The sequence below is a fragment of the Meleagris gallopavo genome, chromosome 8, assembly GCF_000146605.3.
Source record: "Meleagris gallopavo isolate NT-WF06-2002-E0010 breed Aviagen turkey brand Nicholas breeding stock chromosome 8, Turkey_5.1, whole genome shotgun sequence".
Taxonomy (NCBI): Eukaryota; Metazoa; Chordata; class Aves; order Galliformes; family Phasianidae; genus Meleagris; species Meleagris gallopavo.
The window spans coordinates 10,659,077-10,679,229 of record NC_015018.2 but is presented as its reverse complement, the minus strand read 5'-3'; the positions used below and the strand labels follow the sequence as shown (position 1 = coordinate 10,679,229).

At 49.6% G+C, this 20,153-nt stretch overlaps 1 protein-coding gene across 3 annotated transcripts in view; it reads left to right on the top strand.

The window, feature by feature from the left end:
- Positions 1 to 20,153, top strand: part of CDH23 (cadherin related 23) — a 131,356-nt gene that overhangs the window by 73,708 nt on the left and 37,495 nt on the right. For all 3 annotated transcript variants that reach the window (XM_019617525.1, XM_010714300.2, XM_031554395.1), the window contains exons 11-20: positions 1,705 to 1,893; positions 7,834 to 7,983; positions 8,312 to 8,470; positions 16,053 to 16,117; positions 16,238 to 16,475; positions 16,570 to 16,675; positions 16,778 to 16,905; positions 17,920 to 17,992; positions 18,155 to 18,271; positions 19,295 to 19,407. In XM_019617525.1, coding sequence (XP_019473070.1) covers positions 1,705 to 1,893; positions 7,834 to 7,983; positions 8,312 to 8,470; positions 16,053 to 16,117; positions 16,238 to 16,475; positions 16,570 to 16,675; positions 16,778 to 16,905; positions 17,920 to 17,992; positions 18,155 to 18,271; positions 19,295 to 19,407 — 1,338 coding nt within the window. The remainder of the gene's footprint in view (positions 1 to 1,704; positions 1,894 to 7,833; positions 7,984 to 8,311; positions 8,471 to 16,052; positions 16,118 to 16,237; positions 16,476 to 16,569; positions 16,676 to 16,777; positions 16,906 to 17,919; positions 17,993 to 18,154; positions 18,272 to 19,294; positions 19,408 to 20,153) is intronic.

The window sequence follows — 20,153 nt, the reverse complement described above, 5'->3', positions numbered from 1 at the left end:
GAAACACATTTAAGTGTATAGATTCTGCTGGGCCAGGGTGGGAAAAAATCAGCATAGCAGGAAGGGTCATTGATTGAGAGGGCAGCAGCCTGCTTGCTTCAGAAAGTGCAGTGGGCACAGCTAGGGGCAAACAAGAAATTCCTCCTCCCAGTCTCAGACGCAGGTCACACCATGAGGCTTTCTGCATGAGGGAGAGAACTGTATCAATCTCTAGTATCTCATGGTTTGGAAATTTATAGTTTAAACTCAGTAGAAATTGAGAGAAGGGGGAAAAAATTATACGTGTGTTGTCTGTATTTAATAGGGACAAAAACGTTAGTTTAGTCTCAGAAAGGTCTGTGAACATGAAAGCTTGCCCACTTTCCTGACTGTATGATGCCAGGCTTCAGCCATGTGATATTGCACTGTTGGATTTCGTTTCCCCTCCCCACAAACTTCCCATTGTCCCCAGGCTAGCCCTGTGATATCTCTGCCGCTCCCACTCCCAGCTGGGTGCTCCTGGCTGAGATCAGCCCATTCTGCTGGGAGTGCAAAATCAGTGAATAGCAAAGAGAGGGGATGAGAGGAGGGACTGCTGGGAAAGGCAGTTTGCAAGCTTTGCAATAAAATCTGTGCTCTTTCCTTTGGGGAAAGCAAAATTAAAGTCATTCTTGAGACAGAGGTGCGATACGGAGTTATGACCTAGCTCTGTGTTTAGATGTTGCCAAAGCTATTTTAAGGTCTTAGTCTTGCTTTCCCGAGTTGCCCTAGTTTCCTGTGCCTTCAGCAGTACTTCTGTGGTTAGCTTGCACCTCAGGAGAAGGTGGAGGAGGAAACAAGAGTGCTGTGTCTCCCATTGCCTCTTCCCTTAGTTTGAGGACTACGGGAAGGGAGTAGGTCCACAAGCACAAGCACTATATCTGAAGCAGGGATGGCAGAAGAGCTGGGTCAGCATCTGTGTGTGTTCACATCGGCTGCATGGGAAGGTGTTCAGTCAGGACCAAGTGGATCAGGCTGCCCAGAGAAGTTGTGGGTGCCCTATCCCTGGAAGTGCTCAAGGCCAGGTTGGATGTGGCTATCTGGGCAGCCTGAGCTGGTGGGAGGTGTCACTGCCCATGGCAGGGGGTTGGAAATAGATGGCATTTCAGGTCCTTTCCAACCCAAACCTTTCTAAAAGTCTTCTTTGTTGGCAAAGCAGAAGGAGAAAAAACCTGGGAGACTTATCAGGGTATGCACACCTTCCAAAACTTTGGTCAGGTTCTGCAGCACACACAAGATGAAGGGTGAGGAACAGTTCTTCCTTCCACCAAGTGTCTCAGGAACAGCCATTTACTTTGTTTTTCACTGTGGTCTCTGCCCAGTGGCTATTTCTGCCCTTTACAGATCATTTATTCTTTGGGAAGCACAGATAGGATTGTAGAATGATTTAGGCTGGAAAAGCCCTTTGAAATCACAGAGTCCAACCATCAGCTTCACCTACCAAGTCCCATCACTAACCCATGTCCCTTAGTATCATGTCCACATGCCCCTTAAATACCTCCAAAGATGGGGACTCCACCACCATCCCAAGCTGCCCATCCCAAAGCCTGCCCACCTCTCTGTGAAGAAATTCCTCCGAATCCAATCTAAACCTCCCCTGGCACAACTCAAGGCTGTTTCCTAGTGTCCTACCATTTGTCACCTGAGAAAGGAGATGGGCTGCCCCACTGTTTTCTCCCCTCACAGGGCACCGAGCTAAATGATGACCGCACACCCTCCAATGCCACCGTCACCACCACCTTCAATATCCTGGTCATTGACGTCAATGACAACGCGCCCGAGTTCAACAGCTCCGAGTACAGCGTGGCCATCCCTGAGCTGGCCCAGGTGGGCTTCGCACTGCCCCTCTTCATCCAGGTGCAGGACAAGGATGAGGTGAGCCAGCTCCTGCCACACATGGGTCATGGTGATTCACAGCATTCTTGGTAAAGCAGCATCCGAGTTGTTTGGGGGGGATGCAGGCAAGGATGAAGATCAGTGATGAGGTACGTGGTTGTACCCTAGTACCTCTTTTTTGCAGCTCTTATTGCAGCTCACTCCCTGGAGCATAGACACAGAGTCTGCTTTAATGCATTGAGGCCACTGAGAGCCAGAAAATATGATTGTGCAGGATGCTGATCCTTGCCTGCTACTGAGGGCTCCCCTCAGGCACTGCAAGGCTTCCTTTTGCCAGCCCTTTTTAGGAAAGGAGAATTTCTGTTGGGCTCCTGGGGGGCCTCAGAGTCCCAGCGGGACTTGTCCTGGCACTTCAGGTGAACTCAGTGGTAGCAAAGAGGAATACAACATCTATATCTTCCCCCACTCCCTAAAATAAAATAAAATGAAATCCCAGTAGGTTGATTGAAACGTGTATCTTCTAAGAAGCGGTGAATTAGCATTTTGTGTCTGGAAGGCAGTGGTGGCCTTTACTGGTTGAAGTGATGGACATGCTCTGCTCCAGCCCCCAGTGGGATTCGGCAAACCCTGTAAACCACACAAAATCCTGTTTTTTCACAAAAAGTGATTATGACACACAGTTAACAACCCACTCGTGACATGATGTCATCCCCTGGGAGTCCTGAGCTCAGCCCAAAGGGGGCAGATGAGCTATTAGGCAGATAAAAAGACATTTTTTTCTTGAAAATGTCAATTACTAAGATATGGATATGACAGATGCTGAGGATAGTTTGGGAACAGAGCCACTGTTGTGCTTTCTGAGAGATGTCAGCAGATCCGTGCTTGAAAGGCATTGTAATGCTCCTGTTTATGTCACAAGAATGAAGGATCTGTCATCATTTCTTGTTAAAAGCTCATTTTACTGAAGTCACTCCCATTCGAGGACTCACTCCAGCCTCTCAGCCTGGCTAATTTTAAAATGGGTGAATAAAAAATAGCCTTGAATTCCTGATAGGGTGAGCAAAAAATAACCTCATTCTTTTGCCTCCTGGTGCATGCCTTATACTTACTGTGATTTTCCTGAATGAATTTGGTGAGATTTTTGAAATTGCCGAGAGATTATCTCTTGTACAGATGAGCTTTTACTCCACACGCTCATGGAGACCATCACGTTAGCATGGCTTGCTTCTGACTATACCATTATTTCCACTGGTAAGAGGTGCAGGAAAGCTCACCATGTCTCGTAGGGTTGGTAAAGAGGTGTCATACAGGTCTTGTCCTTAAAATGCTCTGTGTGGGCTGCAGGCCCTTAAACACGAAGATGTTTTGTAACCAGGGCCACGTGACATTCTTGAACTGTGGGGTTTGGGTCTGTCTTTCTTCTTGTGTACTGTACACCAGCTTAAATGATCGCTGTTTGCAAAGGTTAGATTAACCAATTCAGCAAAGCACTTCAGCAGGTATTTACATTGCATGCAAGCCAGTACTTGAAAGCGCGTGCTTGATTTTCTCTTCTCATTGGAGTGCTCTTCTGCAGTGAGGCTGAGCTTAGCATCCCAGTGTACACACATAGGGTGCCCCAAGGCAAAGCCTGTTCCTCCCAGTCCATTCCTGGAAAGCTCTTAGCTTGCTGGAGGAATGGGGAAGGACAGCATCAAAAAAAAAGAGGACAGACTCTGTAGAAGGATCTGTTGAGACAGGACAAGAGGAAATGGTTTCAAACTAAAAGAGTCAAGATCTAGATTGGATATAAGGAAGAAGTTTTTTACAGTAAGTGCAGTGAAGCACTGAAGCACTGGCCCAAGCTGCCCTGAGAGGTGGTGGTGCCCCAGCCCTGCAGATACCCAGGTCAGGCTGGATAGAGCTCTGAGCTCCTGACGGAGCTGTAGATGTCCCTGCTCATTGCAGGGGAGTTGGACCAGATGGGTTTTAAACGTCCCTTCCAGCTCTTACGATTCTGTGGTACCCAGACACGGATGCTTACTGCAACCATGTGACAGTCAACCCAACGTGCCCATCTGTAGTGGAAATGCTAAGTCGTGGTTTGAGCCAGTGATTGAACAGCTGGTGGGAAGGCAGGGCCAACCCAAGGGATCTCAGGTGCATGCAATGCAGCTGAACGACCAGAAGGAATGGAGCCAGGATCCACCCCTTCCCAGACCTCATTTAAGGGTTGGCATCGAAGGGGAGGGTAACTCATGGAGATCCCTGCTTCTATGGAGACATTACAGGCTTTCTGAAGGTAAGCAGTTTCTTTCTCTTATTTTTGTAACCACTGCTACCACTTGCTCTCTGTAGCCTCAGACCTTGCTGCTCTGCTATGTTGTTGCACTTTCTATTGCGTTACACCATCCAACCCAGAAAAGACAAGGAGGAAGAAATCTATCTCTGTTGTACAGCAGTTCCAGCACCCATCTGTTGTGTTTTTTTCTGAAGGAACAATTAGGAGAAGTCATAGGGATGGTGACATCCCTCTCCCAGGCTTGGTTGCTCTCTACTCCAAAGTCATGCCTGGCTCAGCTTAGGCTTGAGCTTGGCAGCAGAAGGTGAGCTGGGCTTTTTTTTTTTCCCCCACCCACTTCCGCTTTTTGTATTCCTTGTGGCTCATCAAAAACACTTGAATGCAGGAGAAAGTAGTGCACAGGGTTTGTGTGGTTCTGAAGCCAGCCTTCTGTGAACCAAGAAAAAAGTATTAACCTCTCTGCAACTGAGTTTCTCTCTCTGCCAGACAGGGAGAAAACCACTTGAATCATTTTCCAAAGCCATTTGAGAGCTCTTTATAAAAAATCTGTGCAAGTCTCCCAGCATTTATACTGAGCCTGTGTTGAAATGGACACTGCAGAAGACGTGTGTCTATTCATATGAATGCATTGGATTTTCCTCTTGCCTGTGTTGTGATAGATCAACAGGAACGAATAAGTCGTTCTGAGACAGAAGGCTAACACCCTGGATTGCCCTTTTTTTGCTGGAAAATGTGGGCTGAATACTTGGGGTGGGGTTTTTGAAACTGCCCAGCTGCAGTCAGGGCTTCTGTAAGCGTGTATTGCCCAGGGCGTGCCCTGTTGTAGCTTCCTTCTTCCGTGGAAGGGATCTGACCAGGTTCAACAGTGCTAGCATCACTGCAAGGTCCATAGAAGTGTATTAAGAGAAGCAGCACACCAGAGAAACCAGCTCCTCTACCATGGCTTTCACTTGATTTTCCTTGCCACGGTCGAATGAAGAGGAAGAAAAGGGCAGAGACCGTATAGAGCACAAGTATGATGTGCTGACATTTGAAAGTAATTTCTAAAGTTCCCCAAAAATAAGCATATTAAGGAAGATAGATGGAAAATGCATGAAAAGGGGAAAAAAATATATATATATCCAGGCAATGGGAATACGTGGTATTTGGTGCATAAAGCTGCATCAGAGAGTTGCATGCGGGTTCGGTACGTGCCCGTGCATGTGCAGGTGCAATATATGAATCATCCCAAGCATATATATGCATATGACAGACACGCACACTATAAATATGATCTACGCAGCCAGGAATTGTAGGGGGGAATTGACGGCGCTCGAGTATTCTCTCCCAAAAGTGCCAGCTGCCAGTCGGGCTGAATTAGATTTCACAGGGGTTTCTGCAATACATGGAATTCACCAGCAAATTACCCTTAAAGAGGGAAAATCAATCATTTGGAGCAGAGATAAGCTGGAGGCGAGGCAGCCTCGGATTGATCCCGTCTGTGCAGGCGTGTGTGGAATTCAGGAGATAACCTGAGGATGGAGCAGCTCCTGGGGAGCAGGCAGGAAATGCTGCTTGGGACAGACAGATGGATGCAGGGAAAGGGATGGGAAGGTACTGGGATGATGTGAGGTGGGGAAAGATTCCCTCTGGGCATCCTGAGGGATACAGGGAACATGATGTCCCAATGTTTGTGGCTAGAAAGCCTTTGGATGAGCTTTTGGTTCTGGGAGAGCAGTGGGTGCTAGGAGCGAGCAGAGGGAGGCTATCCAGAGCGCTGAAGTGAAATGGCTTAGAGTGGGTGGAGAGAAACACCCTCTTTATGTTTTCAAAGGCAAGATTAAGCGTTACTTGTCCCTGCCTAGCTAGAACTGAGGCACAAGGTAGCCAAGCCATACAAATAGGCACTAATTGCATTTTATTTGAAGAATTTCTTTTTTTTTTCCTTCTTATTTTCTACCTCATCCTCCCCTGCTGAACTCTTAGTGCTTTTCTTTTTTTGCAAACTTGTCGGAATGAAAGATATTAAGCACTCCTCAGCTTTCTGCCCCTGCCTGGAAGGTAGCTGCGGGGCAAACTGAAGTGATGCTGCAGCAGAAACACAAGCTTTCTGTTCTGGGAACACCACCTGAGCTAGGGCAGTGTTTCTGCATTCTCCTGATTCCAGAAGAGGGGGAACGCATGCAGAACACATGCACAGGGCTGTATTTGGGGCTGATCAGCCTCCCAAAAGCCAGGTATTGACACCAGGTTGATGCCAGCACCACGGCAGCAGGAATGTGACTATTACACGCTCTGAGGAGCAAGTACACGGGGAACAGAGTGATAATTATGCACAACAGCGGCTACAATTGTCTTTAGCTGAACTGGCGTTAAATTTCCATCAGTGCGGCACTGGGTACGGCCATGAAGAGGTCAAGTGGGGGAAAGGAACATCAGTGCTATATGTCTGAGCATCCTGTGCCGCTGTGGCCATGAGCCCTGCAGGACCTTTGCCTGCTTGGGACAGCAGTGCTTATTTTGCTCTTTGCAGTCATCTTTGCCCTGTTGTTCTCTCTTGGTGGCAGGGAGGAAGGGGGTGAGGGATTTGAGAAGCATGTGGAAAAATCTCCGGAGCGGGGCACCAGTGGCGGCATGGGCTGAGCCAGCCCCTTCTGCTGGGCAGCTGATAACAATTTGAATATTCAGATTTGCTTTCAGCCATCCGCAGGGGGCTCGCAGGCTCCAGGAACCAGGAGCAAGAAAAGCAGCATGGGGGCCGAAACCAAAAAAAGTAAATAGTGGAATAAATGTATAAGCAGACCTGGCAGCAGCCTTCCCAACAGGCAGGCGTCTCCCCTTCCCCAGAGCTCACGTGGGGAGACTGAGGCACTCGAGTGGCTGGTAATTAGGGACGGCAGTATCTGGAGCCTGATCTCCCTCCCCAGCCGGAATTAATCCACCTAGCTCCCTCCCTGCAAGTATTTGGATTTCTTTTGATGTTTCAACTTTTATCTCGTGCCTCCAACAAACTTGCTCCTTGCTGGATTCCAAGAAAATCCTTTGCATCTCACCGTCACCAAACGTGCTTTTGCATAGGGACCCTGAGAGAGGCAGGGGACATGTGGAGAAGATGCAGTGCACCTTGCATCAACACGGGGTGCTGGGCAATGCTGCCCTGTTGAGGGGAGAAGGGCCAGCAGAAATGTTGCATGTGCCAGTGGCTTTCGGTGGTCACAGTCAGCTAGTTTTTGCTATTAGTGCCCCTTCGTGCATTTAATTGCTGCCTTTTTTTGCTAGAAGGGAGGTCACTTGAGGAAAATTGGCAATTTGGCTACAGCAACTCCTAGGCTCGCTCTGAGGCTGACCAGTGGGAAGACGTGGTGCGCCCATAAGGGGCATGCTCTGCCAGTGGCACTGTGGGAGAGGGGTGTACAGGCCCCAGCTGGGGCTGGAGGGACAAGCAGCTGTGCTGTGACATCCCAGATCGGATGCGGTGTAGTACCTAGGTCTCAAAATGCTAAAAGGGATTTCCCTTCCAGCTTTGCCCTGCACAGATTTATTCCAGGGACGTGTTTCATTTGCATGCACAGAGGTCTTCTATGAAAGCACATAAAAAGAAGACTTGAAGTATTTGCGTGCACTGCATGTCCAGCAAACATCTTAAAACCCAAATGAATTCTTAAGGCCAGTGCTGAGCTATGCAAACAATTAAACCAGCATCCTCTTTCTACTGCCAGGGCCCCAACAGTGTGTTTGAGGTCTACCTGGTGGGCAACAACTCCAACCACTTCATCATCTCACCCACGTCCATCCAGGGGAAGGCAGATATCCGTGTCCGTGTGGCTGTGCCACTCGACTTCGAAACCATCCCCCGCTACGAGTTCTCGGTAAGGGAGCAGGAAGGGTGTGGAGATGGGGCATAGAATGTTGAGGTCGGGAGGAGGAAGTAGTTTTCTGAATGAAAAAAATTTAAAGAGAAAAGAGTGGAATTCTTAGAAGCTCATTAAGAGGAGAGGTGATGGCCTCAAGTTGTGCCAGAGGAGGTTCAGGTTGGAAACAGCAGTGATGCACAGGCTACCTGGGAGGGTGTTCCAGGGATGCAGAGATATGGCACTGAGGGTTGTGGGCACATGGGGTTGAGCTGGGTGAGCTGAGAGGGCTTTTACAACCTGAATTGTGATTCTACAGTTCTAAGATTCAGTTCTCTCCATGCAGCTCTTTGCAAATGAGAGCATCCCAGAGCATGTTGGCTTTGCACGAGTGAAGATCAGCCTCATCAACGAGAACGACAATCGTCCGGTCTTCAGCAAGGCCCTCTACAATGTCAGCCTTCCAGAGAACGCCACTGTGGGCACCACTGTGCTGCAGGTCCATGTGAGTAGAAGCATCCCTGCTGCAAATACCATGTGTGGCAAGGAAATAAGGGTCTGCTGTGCTAAGGGTGGAAAAAGAGGGGAAGAAGTGCATGGGTTGCATTGGTTAAAGATGGATATGTGGAGAAGAAGATAGTGGTCTTTTCCAACCTTAATGATTCTATGATTCTAAGATCATCTAATCCAACCATCAAACCCATAGAGATGCTGGTGCTTCTCTGGGCTGGGAAGTATCCCCAGTGTGATGCACTGGGTGCGTTGCTGCTGCTGTTCTGTAGTCACAATTCCTGCATGCCACCCAGAGAAGAAAAGCCTTGACAAAAGGGCTTGGTGTGTAAGTGTGTTTACTCTACAAACAGATGGTGTGAAACTGCATAGAGCCCCCGAGCTGTTCCCATCTGACAGTTATTAATATTTCAAGCAGATGTTTAGCTAGTTGGGCCGTCAGGCACTGAACAATGAGGCTGTTACTGCCGCTCCTCTTTCCCCAACTTCCAGCTCTGCCAGCATTTCAGAGCACACGCAGAAACGCCCGGAGTCGAATCCTCTGTGATAAATCAGAATGGATGCAATTAGTGCTGAAACCCAGCTTGGCCTCCCAGCTGATCCCAAACTTTTCACAGCCCTCCTGCCGCGGGATGCTTGGCTTTCCTGCAGGCTTCCCAAAATGTCCCATGCGCTGCAGGCATGCTGGACAGGAGGATGCTGCCACTGAAGGTCTGTTTGCTAACTATGAAATTCCTTCTTTCATTTTTTTCTTTCTATCTTGCTTGCTCAGTGTGGTATTTACCCACAGGGTTAGGCACTGGGAAATACCCCTTTGCGCAGTGCAGGTCTGGTACCCAGCTGCAAATAGAAAGGGAAGGGGAGAAAAAAAGGCAGAAGCAGACTTCATTTGCAGTGACAAATGGCCATTTGTCTCTGCAGCATTTCACCTCGTAATGCTGCTGACAGCAGAGAAACACTGCCTGCTACACGTGTAAATCAGCTGTAAAACAATGCGACATGCAGGTACAGGGTCAGCTCTGTGTCCCTGCAGGTCCTCAGGCACAACCCAGCCCCTTCCCCATGTTATGCAGCCCTGTTCGCCCTCTAAGACTCTGTTGGCCCGTTCTCCGTTCCGCATCCTCTCCTCTCCCTGCCCATCCATCCATCTGTTCAGTCCCATCCAGGAGATGCATTTATCATACAGATGCAGGGAGCTTCTTGATTGTAGGAGAACATCTGGAATGGTCCCACATCCCTGAGGGGTAGGGGCTGGCTGCTGGGAGAGCTCCCTGAGCCTCTTCGCCTTAAAGCTCTGCCCCAGATACCAGCAGATATTGAAATATTATTATTTTTTTCTGAAACAAGTGGCCATGAAACCTTTTAATAACGTAACTGAAAAGGTCAGAGAGAGAATTTCACACTTCTTGAGCAAGCAGGCAGCCGGTATATAACTTCATGCCCTCCAGGAGCAAGAGGCACTGAGAGCATATGCTGCACCCTGAACTAACCGGGGTACACAACCCCCCTCGCCAAGCACTGCCAGCAGCTGGTGGTGGCTCCTGATACAAAGGAGTGGACTGGTGGCCCTGAGGCAGGCAGGGTGTCCAGCTGATGCTGCACTGGGGCTGGAGATGACCCACGTGGGGCTCTTCTGGGTTATGGGGAGGGGCACCAGGTGGAGCATTCAGCTAGAAGTGTTTTGGGGTGGAGGAGGCTATGGAAATGGGGTCTGCCTTGGGACCCCAAAGGCTCCAGTGAGAGGAGTGGGAGCTCAGCAGCACCTCCGGTCCAATGAGTGTGCAGGTGTGTGCTGTATGATCAGCTGCTGTTCTGTTTGCTGGAACTGCAGGGCTGGGGAATGGGACAGAGACCCTGTGGGGGGCAGGAGTTAAGGGGCAGGAGGTCTCCTTAAGCCTCTCGTATCCTACAGATCTGCAGCATACGGTCCTTCTGGAAAGCTCTGATAACCAAAATCATTAAAGCCTAAACAAACAGCGAGCCATTCATTCCTTAGCCAAGGCAATGCCTCTGATTTGCCTCAAATGGCATGGAGAAAAGCAGTTCTCCAGGGAAATGTGAGAAGCACTCCCACCCCCAGGGCCCACTTTGCTCCTTTGTCCCAGGGATGTGCTGCAGCCCCTCCAGAGTATCTCCACAGCCAGCAGAGCTCAGCCCTTCTTTTCCACCATGTTTCCCTAGGAGAAACCTTGTTAGTAAGAGCTTAATGAAGTAAATGTGCTAATTAACCTTCCATTACTCTCCTCATTAAAGCAACCTTTAATTTGCTTGGCAAAGTTTCTCTCCTTCACCACCCAGCTGTCAGTTTGCCGCTGCTGCTTCGATCTTTTTGGCCTCCCATCAGGGATGGGAAAATCAATCCCACCCTTCTTTCCACCCAGCTGTGAACACCAGTCAACACGAAAGTAATAGCGTGGTTTTCCCACCCTGGGCATCAGTATGCACCTATTTAACATGCGAATCATCTTCTCAATCAGCAGCGAGCCTGCCCTGTGCTCCTTCCATCCTCTGGAGCTGGCCTGGGATGGTCCCATTTTTGGGGCAGCACCTGCACTGTGAAGCCTTTGGGGCAGGCCTGGTGATAGGTGAGATCTGCTGGCTTAGGGTGAGATTCTTGGGCAATGTTTGCGTGGCTTTGGTGGGGATGGGAGGTGGTAAAGAGAGGCAGTGTCAGCCCCATCCCTCCCTGTTAGCATCCCAATCAATCCCGTTATTCTTCAGCCCCGTGTTCTCCAGCTCCAGCTGTGCTTAAACAGAGCAAAATCATGTCCAATTTCCCTGTCGCTTGGAGGAAAATTGAATACTTTATCTGTGAGAAGAGAGGAAAGCTGCAAATGCACCAAACAATAAATAGTTAAATAATCAAAGCAGGCAATTCCAAATTGCCTGGAAAGTTAAACATGAGCAGCTTTTCTTCTTCTTGCCTGCCCCTTTTTTTTTTTTTTTTGTAAACCTGCTCACACTCCTTGTTCCTTTCAAATATTCTCCTCGATTTGGCTCTGTAAATACAGGGCATAGAGGAGGGGGTTTCCAGGTAGTGGTGTGATTGACGGATCTGAAGCCCTCGTCTTTCTGTCAGGGCCCAGTGCTCTCTGGCTGTGTTTATCTCTTTAATCTAAATATCAATCCGTGAGACTGAAATGGGGTGGAATAGGAATCATGACAGCTGAGGAGAGAGACACTTATTGCAGCTCTTGCAGCCGCACTGTGGCCTGATGGAGCTGTCAGGATAAATGCACAGCTTCAAAGTGCAGAGGTGGCAAAAACCAAAGCTCAGCCCCAAATGGGGACAGTCACAGCAGCAAAACAGCTCTGCATCCTGTGGTAATGCATGGGCACAGGCTGCCAGGGAGATGAGGGAGTCTGTGTCCCTGGAGGTGTTCCAGAGCCTTGGAGATGTGGCACTGAGAAATGTAGGCAATGGACAGGTGGGGTTGGGCTGGGTGACTTGAGAAGGCTTTTCCAACCTTACGATTCTATGGTTTTGCGATTCTAAGGGATGCTTGAGAAGCATCTGTATGCTGCGCGATAGAGGATGGACTGGTGTCCTGGGGTTCAGCCCATGGCTCCTGGACCACGTTCTTCATGCTGACTGCGGGTCATCTCCTTTGCAATCCCTCTGCCTCTTGGTCATGTATTCTTGGCTTGCTGCCCCTTGCTGAACAGCAAAACTTCTGTATGTGGGTTTGCTTCGCTCTTGGGGCAATCATGCATCCAGTGTGGGGGTGATTTCCACACATCCCTTATGCCCATCAGCCCTGGGTGAGATGGGGCTGTAGGCACTGGGAGAGCCCCTGGAAACATTTTGGAGAGGAATGGGTATTTATATTTTCTGCGTTGGACTTTGACCTTAATTCTTTCCATTTTGCTGGGCTGTAAAATTCATTAGGGACCTAACAGCAAAGCGATTGAGATGTCAGGCAGGCAATTGCGTGGTTATTTAATCTATCGGATGTGCGGCTTGCCATTTAGGTGGACAACAAGAGAATATGAAATCAATATGCTTCATTAGTGGAGGACTTGCGCCTGGCTCTGTCGTGCACGACCTGGTGCTGTGCTGGGCTTGGTGTCACTTTGTGGTGGGACAGGGGCACAAAACACGGCACTAAGCCCCTTGCCCAAGGCCTGTCTCCATCCCGAGATGCTGTAGGGTCTCACCTCGACCCGTGCTCCTCGGCCACTAAATGATGGCCACCCAGGCCAGTGTTAACCTGGCCGATAAGGCACTGCTGCTGTTAGAAAACACAATCAGTGAGCTGGGAGGAGAGGTGGAAGGCTCTGCTGTTCGCAGGGGGGTTGATTGGCTATTTTTCTCCCCCTGGAGCCCTTTGGGGTCGTTAGTATCGATTGAAGCCCCGCTCGGGGCAGCTGGGCATCTCCCTCTCCTCAACCCCAGCCCTAATCACGGCTGCGGTGCAGCAATGCTGCCTGATTGCTGCCTCCCACTGGGCCGGGGAAACAGCAGCTGCCAGAGCAGTCTCCACTTGGGGAAGTTGTGCATTAAGCAGGTTTTCCACCAGTTCTCTTTATCCAGCTTTGCAGCCCGGTAGTTACTTCTCATGGAAACTCTGTATGTTATCTGTCTCTCCTCCCCATCCCAAATCACATCACAGTGCGGGACATGCCAGAGCATGGTTTCTCTTCCCTTTTTCTCTGGAAAATCAGGATCTGACGATTGCTTTGAAGAAGGGTTGCTTGTTCTTTAGCAAGTGGCTTCAGAATTGGGCAGGTGGACGTGCCATGCCAGTCCCTGTTCCTGTGCCAGGAGGCAAGAAGCACGGCCGGTCACTTGCTGCCCTGACAGCTTTCTGATGTCAGGTAATTGCTTTCCTGCTACGACTCTTTTAAGCAGCGAGCTCCTGGCCAAAGCAATTTGTTCCCCATCAATTTTTATTTCCTCAGTGCGGAGTAGGGGGGAAACAAAGGTAGCAGAGGAGCAGTGACCCACCGTAGCAGCCCAACAATACCTGTCTCATCCCGCTGCCGTCCCAGTGCAAATCCACCAGAGCTGGTAGGGGCATGCCACTCCCAGCTGCTCGATCCTTAGGCAGGTTTTAGTTGATGAGGATGTTTTTGGGGTAGAGACCCAAATAGATATGTATAGCTTTTGTCTCTGAGCATGTCCCCCACTCATCTCGCAGAGCTGCTGCGAGCAGAGTTAATCTCAAGCAGTTTAAGGAGTCGTTCAGTGGGGCTCAGCGGATGATGAATGTCGAAACCATTACAAGCAAAGCGCTGGGGCTCCATGGAGCTGTTTAAAAATGAATTCTCCCATGTAAATTTCTGCTCCATCAATCCTTATGACATGTCAAACATTGCTATTGTTTCCCGAACAAATTGCACGACATGCCCTTTCCTGCAGATCTGCGCAGGAGAGCAGAACCGCCTGCCTGGGAGGTGGGAAGGATGCTCGTGGGATAAAAGGGAGATGTGGAAATACTTGCGTGAGGGATGGAGAGTGGTGCTTGGGGATGATGAGCTGTGCGACAACACAGAGCAGCATCCCTGCAGCTCGAGGAATAAATGGATTCCTTGGGTTAGCCCAGCTGCCTCTTCCCAAGACTCTCCCTGAGTTTTGCCACCTAAATGCGTTTTGGAGAAGAGCACCACACTGGTGACAGCTCACAAAAGCACAGCTACAGACCTGTGCTTCTATCCTGCCCTTTGCAGGCTCCAGTGGGCAAATCCCCTCTTAATATTCTGAGCAGGAGGCGAGCAGCCGCAAAAGCCGTTTGATGGCTGCTTGAGGTGGAGCCCCAGGAAACTTCCAGCCAGATACTTCTCCTCCCTCTCTTTCTCCTTCTCCCTGTCTGCAGCTGGGAACCGATCCACTGGAAACACTGGGCACTGGCACTGTGGCATTGGGATCAGCCCACAAAGGCATCAGGGCTTTGGCTCTTCTCGCACCGCACAGCTCCGTGCTGACCTTCTCTTCACCTTCCTCCTTCCCTATATTTTTTTAGCCCGGCAGCAGAAAATTACACTTTCCCGGCGTTGTCTGTCACTGCAATAAGCACTTACAAGTGCAATCGCACGGGGCCAAATGAAGGGAATTAGTTTTGCCCGTGCTTTGTGGCACTGGCAGGTTCCCTGTAAATCATTATCTCATCACCACCAACCCAGCTGCGTGGAAAATGCCTTTCTCGTCCCAAGCGTTTAGGGATTAATGGATCCTAAGTTACGGGAGCAAAAATGATGTCTGGAAAAAAGACATCCCCTGGTCCTGGGTAGGGTGGCTTTGGGTTGATTTGCTCAGTTTTGCTGAGTGCAGTGTGCATAAAAATTAAAGCACACCTTAGCTGTGGAGAAGAAAATCAGCAAAATGGGTAAGGCTGAAAGGATGGCTCCACCAGTATGTGCTTTGGCTCAGGCAAAACACCAAGGATTTACCAGCTGAGAAGCTTTTGGGGAGAAAACGAAGGAATTCAGGTAAATTTTCACACCATGGCATGAAAGGTATGGGGACACAAGTGAGGCAGTTGGGTGTGCTCAAACTCCTGCTCTACTGGCAATGGTACCCAAGGCCATCAGTAAATCAGGAGGGTTTCAGGAGCAGGTTGTGCTCTGTGCCAGTCCTAAAATACAGCCTCCTGATGGTATCTGGACGTAAAATGTGTCTCTGACCCTGCTTCTCAGAGTCTGGTTAGAGTCTAAGTAGTCCAGACAGGACTCAATTTAGAAAATATAGTTGGGGGGGAAAAAAAAGAAAAAAAAAAGATATAGTTTTGGACTCTTGTTCCACTTTCTTCATCTAAATACAAAGTTTTCTGGTCATTTTTTCTTGCCTCTGTTCATGCATATTTTATATATTCATTAGAGAAAAGACTTTAAAACATACATAAATCTCATCTCACTCCTCTGGAGCTGACAAACTGTGCCTTGCATACCTCGCCTGGAGGCAAAGCCTTCCAGTGGCAAAGCCTTGCAGGATTTGGGCTTCCCAGGTTATCCTTCTTTTCCTGTGCCTATTTTGTGGCTTTCTGATTACGATTTCTCTCCCCTGTGGAAATAGAGCTGCTCGCAGCAGACAGCTCTCTTCTTCTCTGTTTTCTTTAAAATCTCATCTGCCTTGAATTGCTGTATTTCGTGCGCTCCTCCCATGTCAGTTCAGCATAGCAGTGAAAGGCAGCAGGCGTAATGTTTTGGGGAATAGCGCTGAGCACTCTTGCTGGAGGGATGCTATCCTATCTGCAGAAGGTAGCCGGTCAGAGATTCCCCCAGAAATTGGGCAAGCCCCAACAGTTCAAGTCTGGATCCATTGGGTATTCAACAGCAGTGAACAACGTAGGTGGGAAGGAGCAGGTAAAAGGGGGAAGAAGAAGAGACTGAGGCTTGCCTGTCTGCTCTGGAGGGCTGCTGGAGGCAGCACCTTCTGTGGGTGCTTCTGGAAGGGGCAGGGGCTGGGCTGAGCAGCTACCAGCCTACCCTAAAGCCATGTCACCTGGGAAGGCGTGGAACTTCCCGAGGTGTGAATGTAAATTAAGATTTCTGTGACTTATGATGAGTTCACTGGTGTGTGCAATTCCCAGAAGTAGCTTCATTTGTTAACTAACTTTTGATTTTTTTTTTTTTTTCAGGCAACTGACAATGATGTGGGCAGCTATGGGAAAGTCAGTTATTTCTTCAGCGATGACCCCGATCGGTAGGTGTGGTTGAACCACTGGGGTGGGTAAAGGTGCTTCTCCAAAATTTGGAGACTAACATCTCACCATCTCCAGCACGTAGTCACTGAGGTTTTCACCCCTTTCCTGTCCCTCCCCAGTTTCTCACTGGACAAGGACACGGGTGTGATCCTGCTGATGGCCCGACTGGACTTCGAGACCATGCAGCGCTACACGCTGACCGTCATTGCACGGGACGGTGGCGGCGAGGAGACAGCGGGGCGCATCAGGATCAATGTCCTGGATGTCAACGACAATGTGCCCACCTTCCAGAAAGAGGCATACCTGGGGGCATTACGGGAGAACGAGCCATCTGTCACCCAGGTGGTCCGGCTCCGGGTGAGGGACCAGCCGGGGCCAGGTCCCCATTCAGCACCACTCCCTGCATGGCCAGTGCAGCATCTGTGCTCACCTTTCTCTTCTGTCTATGTAGGCATCTGATGAGGACTCCCCTCCAAACAACCAGATCACCTACAGCATCGTGCAGGCATCTGCCTTCCGCGAGTACTTTGACATCACGATGTCAGAAGGGTACGGAGGTAAGCGCTGCGGTTGAGAGATGACAAGAGGACAGCAAGTTGGGTGGTGACAATAGGATGTCCCCCACTTGGTGCTGAGCCTCCCACCTTACATCCTTCTAGTGATAAGCGTGAATCACCCCCTTGACTACGAGCAGGTGGCCAATGGGGTCATCTACCTGACTGTGATGGCCAAGGACGCTGGTAACCCACCACTCAACAGCACTGTCCCTGTCACCATCGAGGTGTTTGTAAGTACAACGCAAACGTGATGATGGGGACAGGTGGCAGGTGGAGCTAGGGCATCACCTCAGCCCTCATTGGGCAGTGTGAACACACCTGCCTTTTACAATAGAAAGAAAACGAGAAGGAGGTGTTTGACAATGGTACTTCAGGAAAAAAGAGACACGAAAAGGCAGAACAAGAGCTAGTGGGGAGGGAGGCAATTTTTTTTCCTCCTTTGCTTGTTGGTTTTTAATAAAGAAGTCAAACTCGCCTTGTAGATCTCCCATTAGGGGACAATACGCTTTGTAGAGGGAGCTGCCGAGTCAGAACTAATAGTGCGTGGCGCCGAGATCCAGGGAAATATCACTGCTAATAAGCTGCCGCTGTGTTCACTGCTACTGCTGTCTTCACTGGGGCGATGAGCCGGCAACAGGAAGCGTGCAAAGGATGGGGGTCTGCAGAAATCTCTGAAGCTGATGATGGCATGATGGAGCGCATTGGGTCTGGTTGGGCATTTCTCCCCCACCACTGGCTTTGCCCTGTGCCAGTCACCCCATGCTCCATGAGGATGGATGCGGTTTCCACATTGCCATCAGAGAAGGCACAGGGAGAGTCGAGTGATGCTCCAGCTGATTACAGACCACTTGCTTCCCCAAATGGGAGCAGAGGATGGCAATTCAATTACGGTGCAATGGGCGTCACTGGCACGTGAAATTGCCTTGAATATCCAGTTTGGTGGCAGCAGGAGCAGCTGAGCCTACTGGCCAATCAGCAGCCTCCATGAAGAAAACGTCTCTGGAACAGCCCCAGGAAAGTGACAAAATCCACAACAGTGCTTTAACGTCCTGGTGGCTCCACCCTTCCCTTTATGGGCCGTTACATTTGCTGTTCAGACCCCCTCTACCCTTAGCTCTAATCCCACCTTCCTTACACTGTTGCCTTGAGCTGGCCACGTGATACAAGTGCCCATATCTGCACTGTACCTCTTCACCCACAGTGCCTTTGTTCCAGCCAGCCTCTTGCCATTCTTTTTGCTGTAGGATGAGAATGACAACCCACCCACCTTCAGCAAACCCTCCTATGTGATAGCCATCATGGAGGACATCATGGCAGGTATGAAATACAGCTTCTTCTCTAGCCATTCAGGAGGGCCCTGGGGGTCCCACAGCTATCCTGGGGTACACGAATGTTTGTTGGGGAGCAAGGAGCCAAGACCTTGAGCCAATAAGCGGTGGGGCAGGTGCCTCCTCCAACCCTCATTTCTGCCCCTGCAAGGTGCTACTGTGCTGTTCCTCAATGCCACAGACTTGGACCGGTCCAGGGAGTATGGGCAGGAGTCGATCATCTACTCCCTGGAAGGCTCCTCTCATTTTCGCATCAACGCTCGCTCAGGTGAGCCTCCATCCACACACTAACTCTTTTCCATTCAATGTAGTCCCTTTTTTCCCCAGTTTTCTTCCCTATTGTTTTTCCCCTTTCACTCTTCCTTCCTCCTTCCCCAGCAGCCTGCTTAGGGGAAACACGATGTAAGGGAGTCACCAAATTTCAGTCCCCAAGGTTGGTCACAGTGAAACTTTTGGGAGAGGCCCCAGCAGAAGATCCTAGAGTAAGTGATGCTTGAGGAAAGGCTGGCAGTTTGACTGCAAGGGCTTATTTTAGCTCAGGAGATGCTGTCTGCCCTTCCTCGTTGACATCTTTTTGGTTCATTAAGGGCAGGAATGCTGACAAAGCAGCAAATGCTGCGTATAGGACCTCCTCTTTTCCATATGGCACCTGCAAGAAAAGAGGCACATGGGTGCTTGGAAGGGAAGAAAGGGATGATAGTGTGACCTGGGGTCATGGAGAAGACAATGCTATCTGTGAGACATCCAAACTCTCGGTACCTGTTCTGTGAGGATGTGCTGTGCTGGGTGCAAGTCTGTGGACAGGAGACATTCATCATTATGACGTCTGCATGCTTAAACCACTTTTCCTGTGATTAATTTTTTCAGTACAGGGATTAGTTGGTGCCATGAGAGTTTGGAGTCAGATATATTTTAAGAAGACCTTTAGCCTTACAAATTTTCCTTGCTTAGATTAGTTTTTCCTCTCCAGTTCTTGCATGGATGAGCTCTTCCCAGGGCACACCAGCCCCTCCATACATAGCAAGGCACACCTTACAGCTCAGGCACTGAGTGAGAAACAGGCAGTTTGCAGGTTCAGGCAACCAAAGCAGCATACAGCCTCCAGAAGGGTAGGAGAGCATGGTTATTTCTTACACTGCTGGTTGTAGACCCCTTCCAGGAAACCCTAGCCATGTATGTGAAGCTGAATCAGTCTCCATTTTAAAGTAACTCTGTTTTCACCAGTTCCCCAAGCTACAAGTGGTAAGTCACCGTATGACCTCCCTCATCTCTCTCATCCTTTTTGTTGCAGGAGAGATCACAACAACATCCTTGCTGGACCGGGAGGCCAAATCTGAATATATCCTCATTGTTAGAGCAGTGGATGGGGGTGTGGGTCACCATCAGAAGACAGGCATTGCCATGGTGAGCATGGCCCCAGGACCCCATGCTTGGAGGGCACATGGAGCACACTGTGGTGTCTGCCCATCACTCCGGGCTGCTTCCCACAGCAGAATGACTCTTCAGAGTGGGTGGACCTGGAAATCAGGCTCCCTTTCCTAGCAAGCCATTTGTCACAGAGCCACTTGACCTTCCTGTGCTTTGTGTATCCATCCCTTGGCACGGGCACAGCAGCGGGTACCCATTCCTCCCACAGCATGGCTCCCTTTGTTAGTGCTTCTGAAGAAAACACTTGGTCGGAGAGCTTGCAGGAGCACTTAGCTGTTCCTGATGACTGCTATTCACACACTGCCTGCATCAAGGGTTTCCAACTGCTTTTTGATTCTTGGACTCCTTGGAAGGTTCTAGCAGAGGTGCAGGCAAATTGAATTCTCCTGGCAATGGCTTTGCCTTGCCCCTCGCTGGCATACCATCGTTTGAAACCTTTTCGTGAAGTCTTTGGAAATATGAGGCCAGAAGCCGAGGATCCATCTCCTGTGGCCTAATGTTGGTTGGAAGGTTTAATGCCTTTGGGTCCTCTCTCTCCTTGCCTGGCTAGGCAAATGCACAGCTTGTGGGGTGCTGGGCTACTGTTTGGGGCTACAGGTGATAAGATGTTCTGTCAAAAGCTTCACTGAAAGGCCAAAAAAAAAAATAACCAAACAAATAGGATTTCTGCAACACAGATTGCAATTAGGATAGGGGGAAAAAAAAAAAAAAAAAGAAAATTC